Source organism: Triplophysa dalaica, chromosome 11, assembly GCF_015846415.1.
Source record: "Triplophysa dalaica isolate WHDGS20190420 chromosome 11, ASM1584641v1, whole genome shotgun sequence".
Classification (NCBI taxonomy): Eukaryota; Metazoa; Chordata; class Actinopteri; order Cypriniformes; family Nemacheilidae; genus Triplophysa; species Triplophysa dalaica.
Window position 1 is genome coordinate 181137 of NC_079552.1, and position 14573 is coordinate 195709.

At 41.1% G+C, this 14573-nt stretch overlaps 1 protein-coding gene across 2 annotated transcripts; it reads left to right on the forward strand.

The window, feature by feature from the left end:
- Nucleotides 1-14567, forward strand: dnajc12 (DnaJ (Hsp40) homolog, subfamily C, member 12). 2 transcript variants are annotated; one of them, XM_056761438.1, is made up of 5 exons: nucleotides 155-591; nucleotides 13358-13436; nucleotides 13521-13660; nucleotides 13741-13861; nucleotides 13943-14567. In XM_056761438.1, the coding sequence occupies exons 1-5, from the start codon at nucleotides 514-516 to the stop codon at nucleotides 14023-14025; spliced, it is 501 nt and encodes a 166-aa protein (XP_056617416.1). In that variant the 5' UTR covers nucleotides 155-513; the 3' UTR covers nucleotides 14026-14567. The 2 variants fall into 2 exon arrangements, with proteins under 2 accessions (XP_056617415.1, XP_056617416.1); XM_056761437.1 differs by having other exon boundaries at nucleotides 1-591; nucleotides 13741-14567.
- Nucleotides 14568-14573: the final 6 nt, after the last annotated feature.

Below are 14573 nucleotides of genomic sequence, written 5' to 3' on the forward strand. Positions count from 1 at the left end.
ACGGGAGTGAACACACGAGACTTTACGGTTTGGGAGTGTATACACGAGACTTTACGGTAACGGGAGTGTATACACGAGACTTTACGGTAACGGGAGTGTATACACGAGACTTTAGGGTAACGGGAGTGTATACACGAGACTTTAGGGTAACGGGAGTGAACACATGAGACTTTACGGTTTGGGAGTGTATACACGAGACTTTACGGTAACGGGAGTGTATACACGAGACTTTAGGGTAACGGGTGTGAACACATGAGACTTTACGGTTTGGGAGTGTATACACGAGACTTTACGGTAACGGTAGTGTATACACGAGGCTTTACGGTAACGGGACTGAATACACGAGACTTTACGGTAACGGGAGTGAACACATGAGACTTTACGGTTTGGGAGTGTATACACGAGACTTTACGGTAACGGGAGTGTATACACGAGGCTTTACGGTAACGGTAGTGTATACACGAGGCTTTACGGTCGTGTAACTGTGGTCGAGTGTCGGAGATTGACGCGCATATGGAGTCGATATTAAACTGCAGATCGGAAGATTTGGAGGATTATTATGGGCTGCTCGGATGTGATGAACTCTCCACGGTAAATGCACAACTTACAACTTTATTGATTTTTGAAGGCCTACGTATTGTTGTTACCGTCGCATATGAAATGGGGGCCTGTAACATATACAGATGTGTGTAAATAATGTGTAAATGTGAGGTGATTATGTTAAGGTGTGAGAGAATGAGTTTGATGATCGTGATAAACGCCTGTTTGAATGTGTCAGACATCGGCCATCGTCGAATAAAGCAAAACATCATTAAAAATACAGCGTTACATAACAATAACACAACATCACTCATGTCAGTGTCACTCATCTTTAAGTGCTCGCGATGAAGAAGAGGCCTCTCTCTCTCTCTCCCTCTCTCTCTCTCTCTCTCTCTCTCTCTCTCAGTCTCTCTCTCTCTGTCTCTCTCTCTCTCTCTCTGTCTCTCTCTCTCTCTCTGTCTCTCTCTCTCTCTCTCTCTCTCTCAAGATTCAAGATTCAAGATTCAAAGGAGCTTTATTGGCATGATAAAAGAAAATTTACATTGCCAAAGCACAAGATTAAATATAAACATGCAGAAATACAGATTAAGATCAAAAATAAGATAGAATAAAATTAAAAGTCTATAAGTAAAAATCTATATATATACACATCTCAATATAAACAGAAAAAGAGTTTAAATTAAAGTTCTCAATGAGGGTGATAGTGTCAGTTTGTGTGTGTTGTCCTGTCAGTGTTGTGTTGTGTTGTGCTGGTTGTTCTTTGGTCGTGGCAGGACTTGACATATCTCTCTCTCTCAGTCTCTCTCTCAGTCTCTCTCTCTCAGTCTCTCTCTCTCTCTCTCTCTCTCTCTCTCAGTCTCTCTCTCTCTCTCTCTTTTCTCTCTCTCTCAGTCTCTCTCTCTCAGTCTCTCTCTCTCAGTCTCTCTCTCTCTCTCTCTCAGTCTCTCTCTCTTTCTCTCTCTCTCTCTCAGTCTCTCCCTCTCTCTCTCTCTCTCTCTCTCAGTCTCTCTCTCTCTCTCTCAGTCTCTCTCTCTCTCTCAGTCTCTCTCTCTCTCTCTCTCTCTCTCAGTCTCTCTCTCTTTCTCTCAAGATTCAAGATTCAAGATTCAAAGGAGCTTTATTGGCATGATAAAAGAAAATTTACATTGCCAAAGCACAAGATTAAATCTCTCTCTCTCTCTCTCTCAGTCTCTCTCTCTCACAGTCTCTCTCTCTCTCTCAGTCTCTCTCTCTCTCTCTCTTTCTCAGTCTCTCTCTTTCTCTCTCTCTCTCTCAGTCTCTCTCTCTCACAGTCTCTCTCTCTCCTCTCTTTCTCTCTCTCTCTCTCAGTCTCTCTCTCTCACAGTCTCTCTCTCTCTCTCTCTCTCTCTCTCTCTCTCTCTCAAGATTCAAGATTCAAGATTCAAAGGAGCTTTATTGGCATGATAAAAGAAAATGTACATTGCCAAAGCACAAGATTAAATATAAACATGCAGAAATACAGATTAAGATCAAAAATAAGATAGAATAAAATTAAAAGTCTATAAGTAAAAATCTATATATATATACATCTCAATATAAACAGAAAACAGTTTTAATTAAAGTTCTCAATAAGGGTGATAGTGTCAGTTTGTGTGTGTTGTCCTGTCAGTGTTGTGTTGTGTTGTGCTGGTTGTTCTTTGGTCGTGGCAGGACTTGACATATCTTGCAGCCAGGTTTGAGCTTCTTGACTTTTCTCCCAGTATGTATGAGATCTTGTCCTTTTGTTGAAACTGCTCAAAGTCTTTGTGTAAGTTTGTAAACTGGGGGAAGAATGTTTCTCTGATGTGTGTGTAGTTGGGACAGGAGAGGAGAAAGTGCAGCTCTGTTTCCACTTGATTGTGTGTGCAGTGTGGACACAGTCGCTCTTCTCTCGGTGTCCATGTGTGTCTGTGTCTGCCCGTCTCTACAGTGAGCTGGTGATCACTGAGTCTGTACATGCTCAACACTTTTCTTAGTTTAGGGTCTGATACGCTTGTGAGCTATTCTGACACTTTATATTCTCTCTTTAGTGACAGATAGCATTCCACTTTACTTTGCTGAGCTGTTGCTTCTGTCCAGTGTTTGACATATTTCTCTTTTTGTCTTTTCATCATTTGGTTTAGTCTGGCTGGGGTTTGGGGTTGACTTGGGCATGTTTGGGGTTGTAGAGTTAGTTGTGAGATCAGTTGGATGAAGGGGTTTCTCTCTGGGCTCAGCTCTTGATGACTTAAGGCTTTGTGATGGAGTGTGTCTGTGTCGCTGTTCTTAAGGTGTGTGTAGAATTTTAAAGCTCTTTTTTGTATTTTAATGATTAGAGGATACAGTCCTAATTCTGCTCTGCAGGCGTTGTTTGGAGTTTTTCTCTGTACCCGTAGAATGTTTTTACACATTTCTGTTTGCAGAATCTCTATTGGGTGTTTGTCCCATCTGCTGAACTCTTGGTTGGCGAGAGGACCCCAAACCTCACTTCCATACAGCGCCATTGGTTCTATAATTGATTGTATTATTTTCAACCAGATTACGGTTGGGATGTCAATTTTGATATTCTTTTTTATGGCGTAAAAGGGCTCTTCGTGCCTTGTCTCTCAGGTCGTTCACAGCCTTGTTTAAGTTTCCGGTGTTACTAATGTTTATACCAAGATATGTGTAGTTCTTGGTGTGTTCTAGGGGCACGTTGTTTAGTTTGAAACGCTGATGTTGATTTTGGCTACTGGGCTTTTTTTGGAATATCATGACTCGAGTCTTCTTAAGGTTAACCGATAGGGCCCATGTTTGGCAGAAAGTGTGCAGGGTGTCCAGATGTTGCTGTAGACCTTCTTTTGTGGGTGACAGCAGCACCAGATCGTCTGCAAACAGGAGACATTTCACTTCGGTGTCTTGTAAGGTCGGGCCGGGTGCTGGTGGCTGTTCTAGAGCTCCAGCTAATTCATTCATGTAAATGTTAAATAGTGTAGGACTTAGACTACAGCCCTGTCTCACTCCACGACTCTGGGAGAGAAAGTCTGTGTGCTTGTTGCCAATTTTAACTGCAAATGTGTTATTGGTGTACATTGATTTGATGATGTCGTAGGTTTTTCCTCCGATGCCGCATTGAATCAACTGAAGAAAAAGTCCCTCATGCCAGATTGAGTCAAAAGCTTTTTTGAAGTCAACAAAGCATGAGTAGAGCTTTCTTTTATTTTGGTTTGTTTCTTTGTCAATTAAGGTACGAAGAGTGTATATATGATCGGATGTGCGGTATTTGGGTTGGAAACCAATTTGGCATTTTCTCAGGATGTTTTGGTTGTTTAGATATTGGAGAAGTCTGCTGTTAAGAATGTTACAGAGGAGTTTACCTAGATTACTGTTTACACATATTCCGCGGTAATTATTAGGGTCGAATTTGTCTCCACTTTTATGGATTGGAGTTATGAGACCTTGGTTCCAGATTGTGGGAAATATACCTGTACTGTACAGTTTGAGGATGGCGAGTGTAAGTTTTTGATTGCATCGCTGCCGGCGGCTAGTTTGTATCCTCTGACACTTGCTTCACCTCACATTTGTTCTTGGTCTTATTATTAGTGTATTTTACTATCGTTACATATCACTGTCGTTGCCGAATTATTTATAACTTTATATTTTAAACCTATATTCATTGAAACGTAACGCCGCTAGCATATTAGCGTGTTAGCTTGCCTTCTGTTTACATTGTGGAATATCATCTCCCCCTATTTGTCTTGTGTGCTAACTGTTTCTCTTTTTAAGTGTATATACTAAGACTCATCAAGCAACCTTGGTAAGTTAGGATTGCACTTCATACCCGGTGAGTTATGGCTTCTATTCCTATTGTTGTTACTTGCACCTCATGTCATATGTTTAGTTTAGCCTTCTCTGTCAGCGGCGAGGGTTTTACATGTGATAAATGCAGGGAAGTAGTTAGGCTGACGGAGAAGATTTTAGAATTAGAGTCTCGCATCCAATCTTTATTTGAGGATAGTAAGAGTGTAAGAACCGTAGAAAACACTTCGGATGCGAGCAATGTTAGCGCACACAGCTCGGTTCCGGTTGAAAATCCCCTGCAGCTGGGAAACTTTGTGACGGTGAGACGGCATAGTCGCAGGACAAAACATCACTCAACCGTTCCGATTAAAGTCTCGAACAGGTTTGCCCCGCTCAGTGACGCACCGACTGAGAAACCTGCTGAAAGTGCCCTAGTGATCGGTGATTCTATTGTCCGGAACGTTAACATAGAGGCACCAGCCACCATAGTCAAATGTTTACCGGGAGCCAGAGCGCCTGACATCAAGTCAAATTTAAATGTGCTGGCTAAGGCTAATCGTAAATACAGTAAGATTGTTATTCATGTCGGCACAAATGATGTTAGACTCCGTCAATCGGAGATCACTAAAGATAATATTAAAGAGGTGTGTGAGCTCGCAAAAACGATGTCAGACACTGTAATATTCTCTGGCCCCCTTACTGTTTACCGTGGTGATGAGATTTATACCAGATTATCATCACTAAATGGCTGGTTGTCTGAGTGGTGCCTGCAGAATAATATAGATTTTATAAATAACTGGAAGAGTTTTGAGGGCAGACCTGACCTGTTGAAACGAGATGGTCTCCATCCCTCCTGGGATGGGGTTTCCCTCCTCTCTAGAAATTTGGCACACAGTCTTAATAATGCTAAAGTCTGACTACCTAGGGCCCAGGTCAGGAAGGAGACAGAATGGCTTAACCAACTGTCTGCTTGCCGTCTCGCGTTACAGAATACACAAAATATACAACATGTAATAATCCCTTCTTACAAACAACATAAAATAGAGACTGTGTCTGTCCCCCGGATTAGCAAACATAAGATATTGCGTAAACCTCTTGAAAGTAATTTGATAAATGTTAAACAAATCAAACATGAACAAAATACAGATAATCAGCTGTTACGACTCGGATTGCTTAATATTAGATCTCTCTCAAATAAAGCACTTTTTGTTAACGATTTGATAATCGATCATAAAATAGACATGCTTTGTTTGACAGAAACATGGCTAAAGCCAGATGATTTTATTACTCTAAATGAATCCGTTCCCCATGATTATTACTATAAACACGAGCCTCGTCTAAAAGGTAGAGGGGGAGGTGTCGCTGCACTTTACAAGAATTCTTTTATTACCTCTCAGAAGTCTAATTTTAAGTACAGTTCTTTCGAAGTCATGGTACTTCACGTATCGACACCTAATACTAAGGACAAAACATTTTTAAAATTTATTCTAGCTATTGTATATAGGCCTCCAGGGCACCACACAGATTTTATTAAAGATTTTGGTGGGTTCTTATCAGAACTAGTACTGGCCGCAGATAGAGTCCTTGTCGTCGGTGACTTTAATATCCATGTAGACAATGATACAGATGCCTTGGGACTGGCTTTCAAAGACACTCTTAACTCCATGGGCGTTAGTCAACATGTGTCAGGACCCACTCACCTTCGTAATCATACTTTAGATTTAATACTTTCTTATGGTATAAATGTGGACGATGTTAAAATCGTTCAGCAGAGTGAAGATATTTCGGATCATTATCTGATATTATGTTTGCTTCAATGGCCTACGGCTGCAAATCAAACTCCTTGTTACAAATATGGTAGAATGATTACTTCAACTACCAAAGATGCGTTTCTCGATAATCTGCCTGAATTGTCTAAAATATCCAGCATGAGTAATAACGTTGACGATTTTGACACTACTATTGAACATTTTAACTCTACTTTCTCGGAAATATTAGACACAGTTGCTCCTCTGCGTTTAAAGAAAATTAAAAATAGCAGCCCAACACCGTGGTATAATGAACACACTCAGACTCTAAAAAAAGCATCCCGTAAAATGGAGCGCAACTTTAAGAAAACGAATTTAGAGGTATTTCGTATAGCATGGAAGGATAGTACTCGAAATTACAGGAATGCAATAAAAACGTCTAGATCCGCCTACTTTTCAACACTACTAGAGGAAAACCATCACAACCCTAGGTTCTTATTTAACACCGTGGCTAAATTAACAAAAAATAAGTCGTCATCGACGTCAGATTCTGATTATCAGCATAACAGTGATGAATTTATGAACTACTTCACAAGTAAAATCCAAGATATAAGAGAAAAAATTATAACAATGCAACCTGTAGTGAAATCCGCTGAACAAACTAACTACAGCACCCCTAAGGAGAAATTGCAATTATTTTCTACAGTAGATCACGATGAACTGTCTAAAATCATTAAATCATCTAAATCATCAACATGCATGCTAGACCCTATACCTACAAAACTACTGAAAGAAATGCTCCCCGAAATTATAGATCCTCTTCTTAGTATTATTAACTCATCTCTGACATTAGGACATGTGCCTAAAGCATTTAAGGTGGCTGTTATAAGGCCTCTTTTAAAAAAAACCAAACTCGACCCCAAAGAACTAGGGAATTACAGGCCTATATCGAATTTACCTTTTATATCTAAAGTTCTGGAAAAAGTAGTTTCAACTCAATTATGCTCCTTCCTCCAAAGGAATGACATTAATGATGAATTCCAGTCTGGATTTCGAGCATGTCACAGTACAGAGACTTCTTTGATCAGAGTTACAAATGATCTGCTTTTAGCGTCTGACCGTGGCTGTATTTCGTTATTGGTGCTGCTAGACCTCAGTGCTGCATTTGACACCATTGACCACAGCATACTTCTACATAGACTCGAAAATTACGTCGGCATTAACGGAATAGCATTGAAATGGTTTAAGTCTTATTTATCCGACCGTTTTCAATTTGTAGCAATAAACAATGAGGTGTCCCGCAAATCACAAGTCCAGTACGGTGTACCACAGGGCTCAGTCTTGGGACCCCTGCTCTTCGCATTATACATGCTACCTCTAGGAGATATAATAAAGCGACACGGAATTAGCTTTCACTGTTATGCTGATGATACTCAACTTTATATTTCCTCGATGCCTCATGAAACCCAGCAGTTTCATCGAATAAAGGATTGCATAGTTGACTTAAAAATGTGGATGAGTAACAATTTTTTACTACTAAACTCGGACAAAACAGAAGTGTTACTTACTGGACCGAAAACTGCTATGCGTAACAACCAAGAATACTGCTTAACGATTGACGGTTGCTCCATAAAATCCTCGTCATCAGCTAAGAATCTTGGCGTTGTATTTGACAGTACTCTCTCATTTGAAAGCCATGTCGCAAACACCTGTAAAATTGCATTTTTCCATCTTAAGAATATATCTAAATTACGTCATATGCTGTCACTGTCAGATGCAGAGAAATTAATTCATGCATTCATGACATCAAGACTAGATTACTGTAATGCACTTCTAGGTGGTTGCCCTGCGGGCCTATTACAAAAACTGCAACTGGTTCAAAACGCGGCAGCTCGAGTTCTTACACGTACAAAAAAGTATGAGCATATAACCCCGGTTCTGTCAACCTTGCACTGGTTACCTATAAAGCATCGCATTAACTTTAAGATCTTGCTTATTACCTATAAAGCCCTACATGGTCTAGCGCCGCAGTATTTGAATGAACTTCTATTGTATTACAGACCACCACGTACATTACGCTCTAAGGGGTCCTGTCAGTTGGTAATACCTAGAATTTCAAAATCAAGTGCAGGTGGTAGATCCTTTTCTTATCTAGCGCCTAAACTTTGGAATATTCTTCCCTGCACGGTCCGGGAGGCAGACACACTCTGTCAGTTTAAATCTAGACTAAAGACTCATCTTTTTAATCTTGCATACACTACACCTCCATAATATTAATCCTCAGAGGATTTAGGCTGCATTATTTAGATCAACCGGAACCAGGAACACATCCAACAACAAATGATGTACTTGTTGCATCAAAGAGTGCAGAACAGTACTCTACTCTCAGCCAGTCTTGTCTCTTTGTTCCAAGGTTACCGCAGGATGCAGTTCATGCCCAGACCTGATGGCAGAGCTGAGAATGGGAAGCGGTGACCTGACAAGTGCTAAGAGGATAGAGCTGGATAAAGGACGCGACAACTTTGTTTTTTTCTACAACATTTCAAATGCTATTAGATTGTTAATGATAATCTTTAATTTTTATATTTTTACTAAGCCTTGTTGTGCAAGCACTGATGAGCTTGTGCAGAGGCAGCAGCTTTTGCCAGAGGGGAACTGGAATCCCCTGGTTGGGCCTGGGTTCTCCTGAGGTTTTTTTTCTCGATGGGAGTTTTGGGTTCCTCACCACCGTTTGCATATTGTTTTGCACTATCTGCCTGGCCGGGGGGGCTGCTTTAGAATTCATACTTGTATTAAATGTGTCTCATGTACAGCTGCTTTGTAACAATGAAAATTGTAAAAAGCGCTATATAAATAAAGTTGAGTTGAGTTGAGTCTGCGTGTTTAATCATCTCGTTTAGGATACCGTCGATACCACTTGCTTTTTGGGATTTAAGTTTTGGTATATTTTGTTCTAGCTCAGCGAGTGTAATTGGATAGTCTAAAGGGTTTTGGTAATCTTTAATTGTTGACTCCAGAGTGCATAGTTTGTTGTGTAGGTTAGTTTGTTCATGGTTCTTGTTTATTTTACTAAAGAGGTTTGAGAAGTGCTTTATCCATACGTCTCCGTTCTGAATGGGAAGATCTTCATGGTGGGGTTTGTTAAGTGTGTTCCAATGTTCCCAGAAGCGATTTGTTTCTAGAGATTGTTCAATTGCTTTTATCTGGTTTTGTGTATCTTGTTTCTTTTTCTTCCTTAGTGTTTCCTTATATTGTTTAACTTTTTCATGGTAGAGTTGGCGTGTGTTTACATTGTCAGCATCTCTGTGTTTCTGATTTGATAGAATTCTTACTTCTTTTCTAAGGTTTTTACACTCCTTATCAAACCATTTCTCGTTTACCGGCTTTTTGTTTGGTTTTGTGTTAGTGGGTTTTAGGTCAGATAGCGTTGCAGATATTGTAAAAATTTGGTTAATCCTGTCTACTGCTAAATTTACACCTTCATAATTGTGTGGAAATGGGGTATCGAGGAATTTATTCAGTAGGATTTGAATTTTTGGTTCACGAGTTATGCTTTTGTATGTATCTTCGCAATTTTGTTTCCACCTGAAAGTTTGTTTTAGGGTATGGAGGTGAGTTTGTTTTGATGCCTCTGTGTTAGGTTTGGATCTATTGAGGTAGAGAGTGATTTTACTGTGATCTGACAATGGTGATGGTGGGCTGACTGTGAACGCTCTGAGGGAGTTAGGATTCAGATCCGTGATGAAATAGTCTACCGTACTGTTACCCAGCTTAGAACTATAGGTGTGCCTACCGTATGAATCTCCTCGTAGTCGTCCATTGACCATGTACAGACCCAGTGTGCGACAAAGATGGAGAAGTCTTAATCCATTTTTGTTTGTTGTTTTATCGTAGTTCAGTCTTTGTGTATGTGTAGGTATGGAAAGGACATCTCCTCCTGGAATGTGTTTGTCTCCCTTGGAGTGAACTGAGTCTGACTCTTCGCCTGTCCTGGCATTTAGGTCACCGCAGATCAGAACATTGCCCTGTGACTGAAAGTAGTTGATCTCCTCTTCCAGGATCGTGAAACTGTCCTCATTGAAGTAGGGTGACTCTGCTGGAGGGATGTAGGTTGCACACAGGAAGATATTCTTATCTGTTGAAGTGATGGTCTTGTTGATTTCTATCCATGTGTAAAACTGGCCAGTTTTAATCATTTTTGTTGAGTTAGCGTATTCAGATTTATACCATATCAGCATTCCGCCTGAGTCTCTTCCCTGGGTGACACCAGGCAGTTTGACGGATGGAATGATGAATTCTCTGTAGTTTGTAGGGCGACCAGTGGGTCCGTCTCCTCTACTCCATGTCTCCTGTAGGATGAGGATGTCTGAGTTTTTTGTTTCAGAGCTGAAGTCTATGTTTTTGCTTTTCAGTCCAAAAGCAGATGACCTCAGGCCTTGAATATTCCAACATGATATTGTAAATGATTTGTTATCCATAAGTTATTAATTTGTTTAGTGCGGATTTTGTCTTAGTACAGTAGGTGTGAGCAGATTAGGTTCAGCATCTGATGGATGTCTTTTAGCTCGGCTGTTGGAGCTTGTGCAGATGTCGGTGTGGAGTTTCTGCTCACTGTCTGGGCATAGCTTAGGCTGCTGGAGTTCTGTTGCATATGCCGGGTGGGGGGTGTAGGCAGCAGGGGTGGTGCTCTGGTCTGTTGGCTGTTGTTTTGGCAAACCGGGGGGCCCAGTCTCTGGCTGTTTTTAGAAGGTGCGGTGTGGTTCATCCATGGTCTGGGTAGGGACTGCCTTGCTCCGTTGCTTCTAGGGGGGTTGTTTGTGTTGCGGTTTAGAGCAACATCTTTTAATTTCTTTGTAAAGATGGGGACAGACGCTCTGTACAGGTGTACATGGTCATAGAGGCATGTAAGGTCCAAGGTGGGATGATGTGCCAGGTGCACTTGAGGTTTGAGTGCACAAGTTCTAGAGAGATTTGCGTTTATTTGTTGAATTGTGTCTGGGTGGAAGTCTTTCCGTGGTAGCAGTGTCGAGATGGTGATTTTGGCATTTGGGAAGGTGGTTGTAGCTTTTTCGATTACCCTTTCGAGTGCTGTGGCCACTCTTTCTTGTTGTGCTCTCAGGTCGTTTGTGCCAGTGTGAATTATAATGTGGCTTGGTGATCCTAGGTTGTCCTTGTTCAGTAGTCTGAGGGCACTGTGCGTGTTGGGGCACCAGAGTTTGGACACCCTTTGTTTGGGGAAGAGCTTTTTTTCGTCTATGAATTTCCCATTTGAGTCTATCAGAAGGACAATATCTGTTTTCTGTGAGTCCTCGGTGGGTGTTGGAGTGTTGTCGGGTTCATTGCGTTGATCTGTACTGGGCAAAGGGTTTGGTGAAGATGGTGGGTTTTGGCTGGGTTGTGACAATGAGGTCTGTGAGCTGTGGACCGTTTGAAGGGTGACCTGTTGTTCTGGACCATTTTTGGAGTTGATGGCTGTGAGGTGGGTATCTTTTTCGTGTTTCAGTTCTCTTATCTCCTCTCTTAAAGCAGTTAGCTGGGTCCGTTGACTCTCTGTCTGCTGTGTGATCTGGGTTTCCAGTGATGCCAGCTGAACCTTGAGCCTCTCCCTTCCTTGCACTAGCTGCTTCACTTCGGCCTGAAGTGAAGACAGTTCTTTCCTGATGTTGTCTCCCTCTTTTTGTTTGGCTGTGGGTTTGTTGCCGGATTGGTCTGGGCTTTGTATGGTTTGGAGAGAAAGAGTAATTTCTCTGAGCTGTACTAGTTCCCCCTCCAGGGCTGTAAATCTCTCTCTCATGTCAGTACAGTAGCAATGTGAATGGAGGTCCTTTGGTTGTTCTGCGTTAGGAGGATCTGTATGTTCTTGCTGATCATCAGAAACTGGGGTTCTGTCTGGTTCCTCTGTGGTGGGTTGCTCATTGTCGGGTTCCAGTTGTAATCTTCCTTTGATACTGAGGAAGTTTTGTTCGAAAAGACCTTGAGTGCTTTTCACTACAACTATCCCTGTTGTTTTGTAGATGTTAACATTTATCATTGTTACGTCATCCTCATTTTAAATTTTTAGCTGGAAACCCCCACAGATGCCTTTTCTTTCAGCGTTTGGGAATTCTGAGATGATGGCTTTGTGCCATGAATGAGGTCGGTTGGTGTAGAAGATCAGGTTACTGGTGCTACCATCTTTATGAAGGTCTGCGAATAAAGTCTCTGAGTTTTCTGTGAGTCTTTTGTTTTTGTAGACTTTCCTTGCTGTATCGTTCGTAACCTCTTTTGGGTAGTGTAGAGGAATGGCCTCCACACATTGGGGTTGTGCACTCATGATGAAATGGGCCGTTCGCACCTGTGTGGGCGTTGGTTGAGGAATGTCCTTTGTGTGGTCCAGTCGTTTTCTCACCTTCCAATTCACACCTCTGAGGCGTGGGTCATGTGGTTGAGCAGAGTTTGCTGCCTCAGTAACACTATTGTATCTTTGAGTAAAACTTTTAGTTTCTTTTCTTTTGCTTGTTTTGTTTGTTTGATTGTAGTTATTGTCGAGTATTTGGCACAAAGTGGTGGTAAAGTACTTATTTTGGTACCTGGTAGAAGATAGACCTTGATAATCTAGTCCTCTTGTTATTTTTGGTTTGTTTGTAGAGCAGGATTGTTGGGTCGGTGTCCTTTGTGTCCTTTGTGTCCTTTTCTGATATTTTGTTCCAGAAATCCAGATTAAGAGTAAAAGTTTGATTTAAAAAACAACAGGTTCCGTTAATGAAGGTTTGTCTATGTCTCCTTTGTAAAAAATTCCAAGGAATTTCAGGTTAATCCAGTAGTAAAATATGTTTGTTGCAGGAGCTCAAGAGTGTGTGACCTCTCTCTCTGACCTCTCTCTCTCTCACAGTCTCTCTCTCTCTCTCAGTCTCTCTCTCTCAGTCTCTCTCTCTCTCTCTCTCTCTCTCTCACAGTCTCTCTCTCAGTCTCTCTCTCTCTCTCTCTCTCTCTCTCTCTCAAAGTCTCTCTCTCTCTCTCTCTCTCTCTCTCTCTCAAGATTCAAAGGAGCTTCATTGCTTTATATATAAAATCTATATATATATACATCTCAATATAAACAGAAAAAGAGTTTTAATTAAAGTTCTCAATGAGGGTGACAGTGTCAGTTTGTGTGTGTTGTCCTGTCAGTGTTGTGTTGTGTTGTGCTGCTTGTTCTTTGGTCGTCTCTCTCTCTCTCTCTCTCTCTCTCTCTCTCTCTCTCTCTCTCTCTCTGTCTGTTTCTCTGTCTCTTTGACTCTCTCTCACTCTCTCTGTCTCTTTGACTCTCTCTCTCTCTCTCTCTGTTATAGACGGAGCAGATTGTTAATGAGTTTAAAGTTCGAGCTCTGTCCTGTCACCCTGACAAACACCCAGAAAACCCCAGAGCAGGTATTTCCATAACATTCATTATTTCATTATGAAAAGAGCATTTCTCTGTATGTCAGATGCTTCTGTTTATTTGTTTTGCTGCAGTCGAGGAGTTTCAGAAGTTACATCAAGCTAAAGAAGTTCTGACAGATGAGAAGAAACGAAAGCATTATGATCTCTGGCTCAGAAGTCAAATTAAAATGCCATTCAGCGAGTGGCAAGCGCTCAGTGACTCTGTTAGAATGGTGAGTGGAATGATGGGATGTTGTTGAATAAATGCATTGAACTCCCAGTAAGAATGACAGTTGTGTCTCCGGCTGCTCAGTCGATGCACTGGGCTGTTCGGGGTAAAAAGGAGCCGATGCTGGAAGCTCCCATAGACCCAGAACATCAAGAAACTCCATCAGAGAAACAACACGAGACAACTTCTGGTCACCTGCCATCAAGTAAGATTACAAGAATCATAAAAACACACAATGAGCCAGTTTTGTTGTGCTTTACAGTTGTGATGTGTGTGTGTTTGACAGGTGATTATTGGCATCACAGGTTCCGCTGGGCCGCTGAAGCTCCTTCAGGCCTTTTAAAGAAGTTCAGGAACTATGAAATATGAAGATTCATCCGTCCTCTTGTCATCTCTTCTTGGCTTTTGTGTGTTTGTCTTCTGTGATACGTATATCACAACAGCTGAAAAATGTATGCTTCATCATTCATGTCATCATTTTATTGGTCAGCTAATAAGTGTTTGAATTAATGTTCAGGTGCTGAAGATTTAAATTGATGCCGTTGTGCAGAGATCATCTGGAAACAACATGTTTTTACACAAAAATATTGTGACGATATGATTTGTTGAATGGTCTACCGGCACATCATAAAGCTCAATAACTGTAACTGTTTCTTTTATAATGAATTCATATTTGTAGTTACATTAGAATCGAAAGTGTCTATTTTCTTCTTTTTGTCTTTATATTTTTGTCTTGATAAACACGAAGCTCATGCGGTCAGTGATTTACATAAATGTTTGTGTTCATGTATTTTTGTATTGTGTGCTTTTGAGTGTCTTGACATCTGCGTCAGACAAAAATAAAACAAACTATTTTGGATCTTGACAAACTGTTTACTTTTTTACATAAAAATAAAACAAGCTCACTCGCTCACCTG

Bases quoted from the DNA above. Each gene is read 5' to 3' on its own strand.
- dnajc12 (XM_056761437.1), top strand. From the start codon at position 514: ATGGAGTCGATATTAAACTGCAGATCGGAAGATTTGGAGGATTATTAT. The intron at 592-13,357 runs GTAAATGCACAA...TCTCTGTTATAG, and splicing joins GATGTGATGAACTCTCCACG to ACGGAGCAGATTGTTAATGA. The intron at 13,661-13,740 runs GTGAGTGGAATG...CCGGCTGCTCAG, and splicing joins TCAGTGACTCTGTTAGAATG to TCGATGCACTGGGCTGTTCG.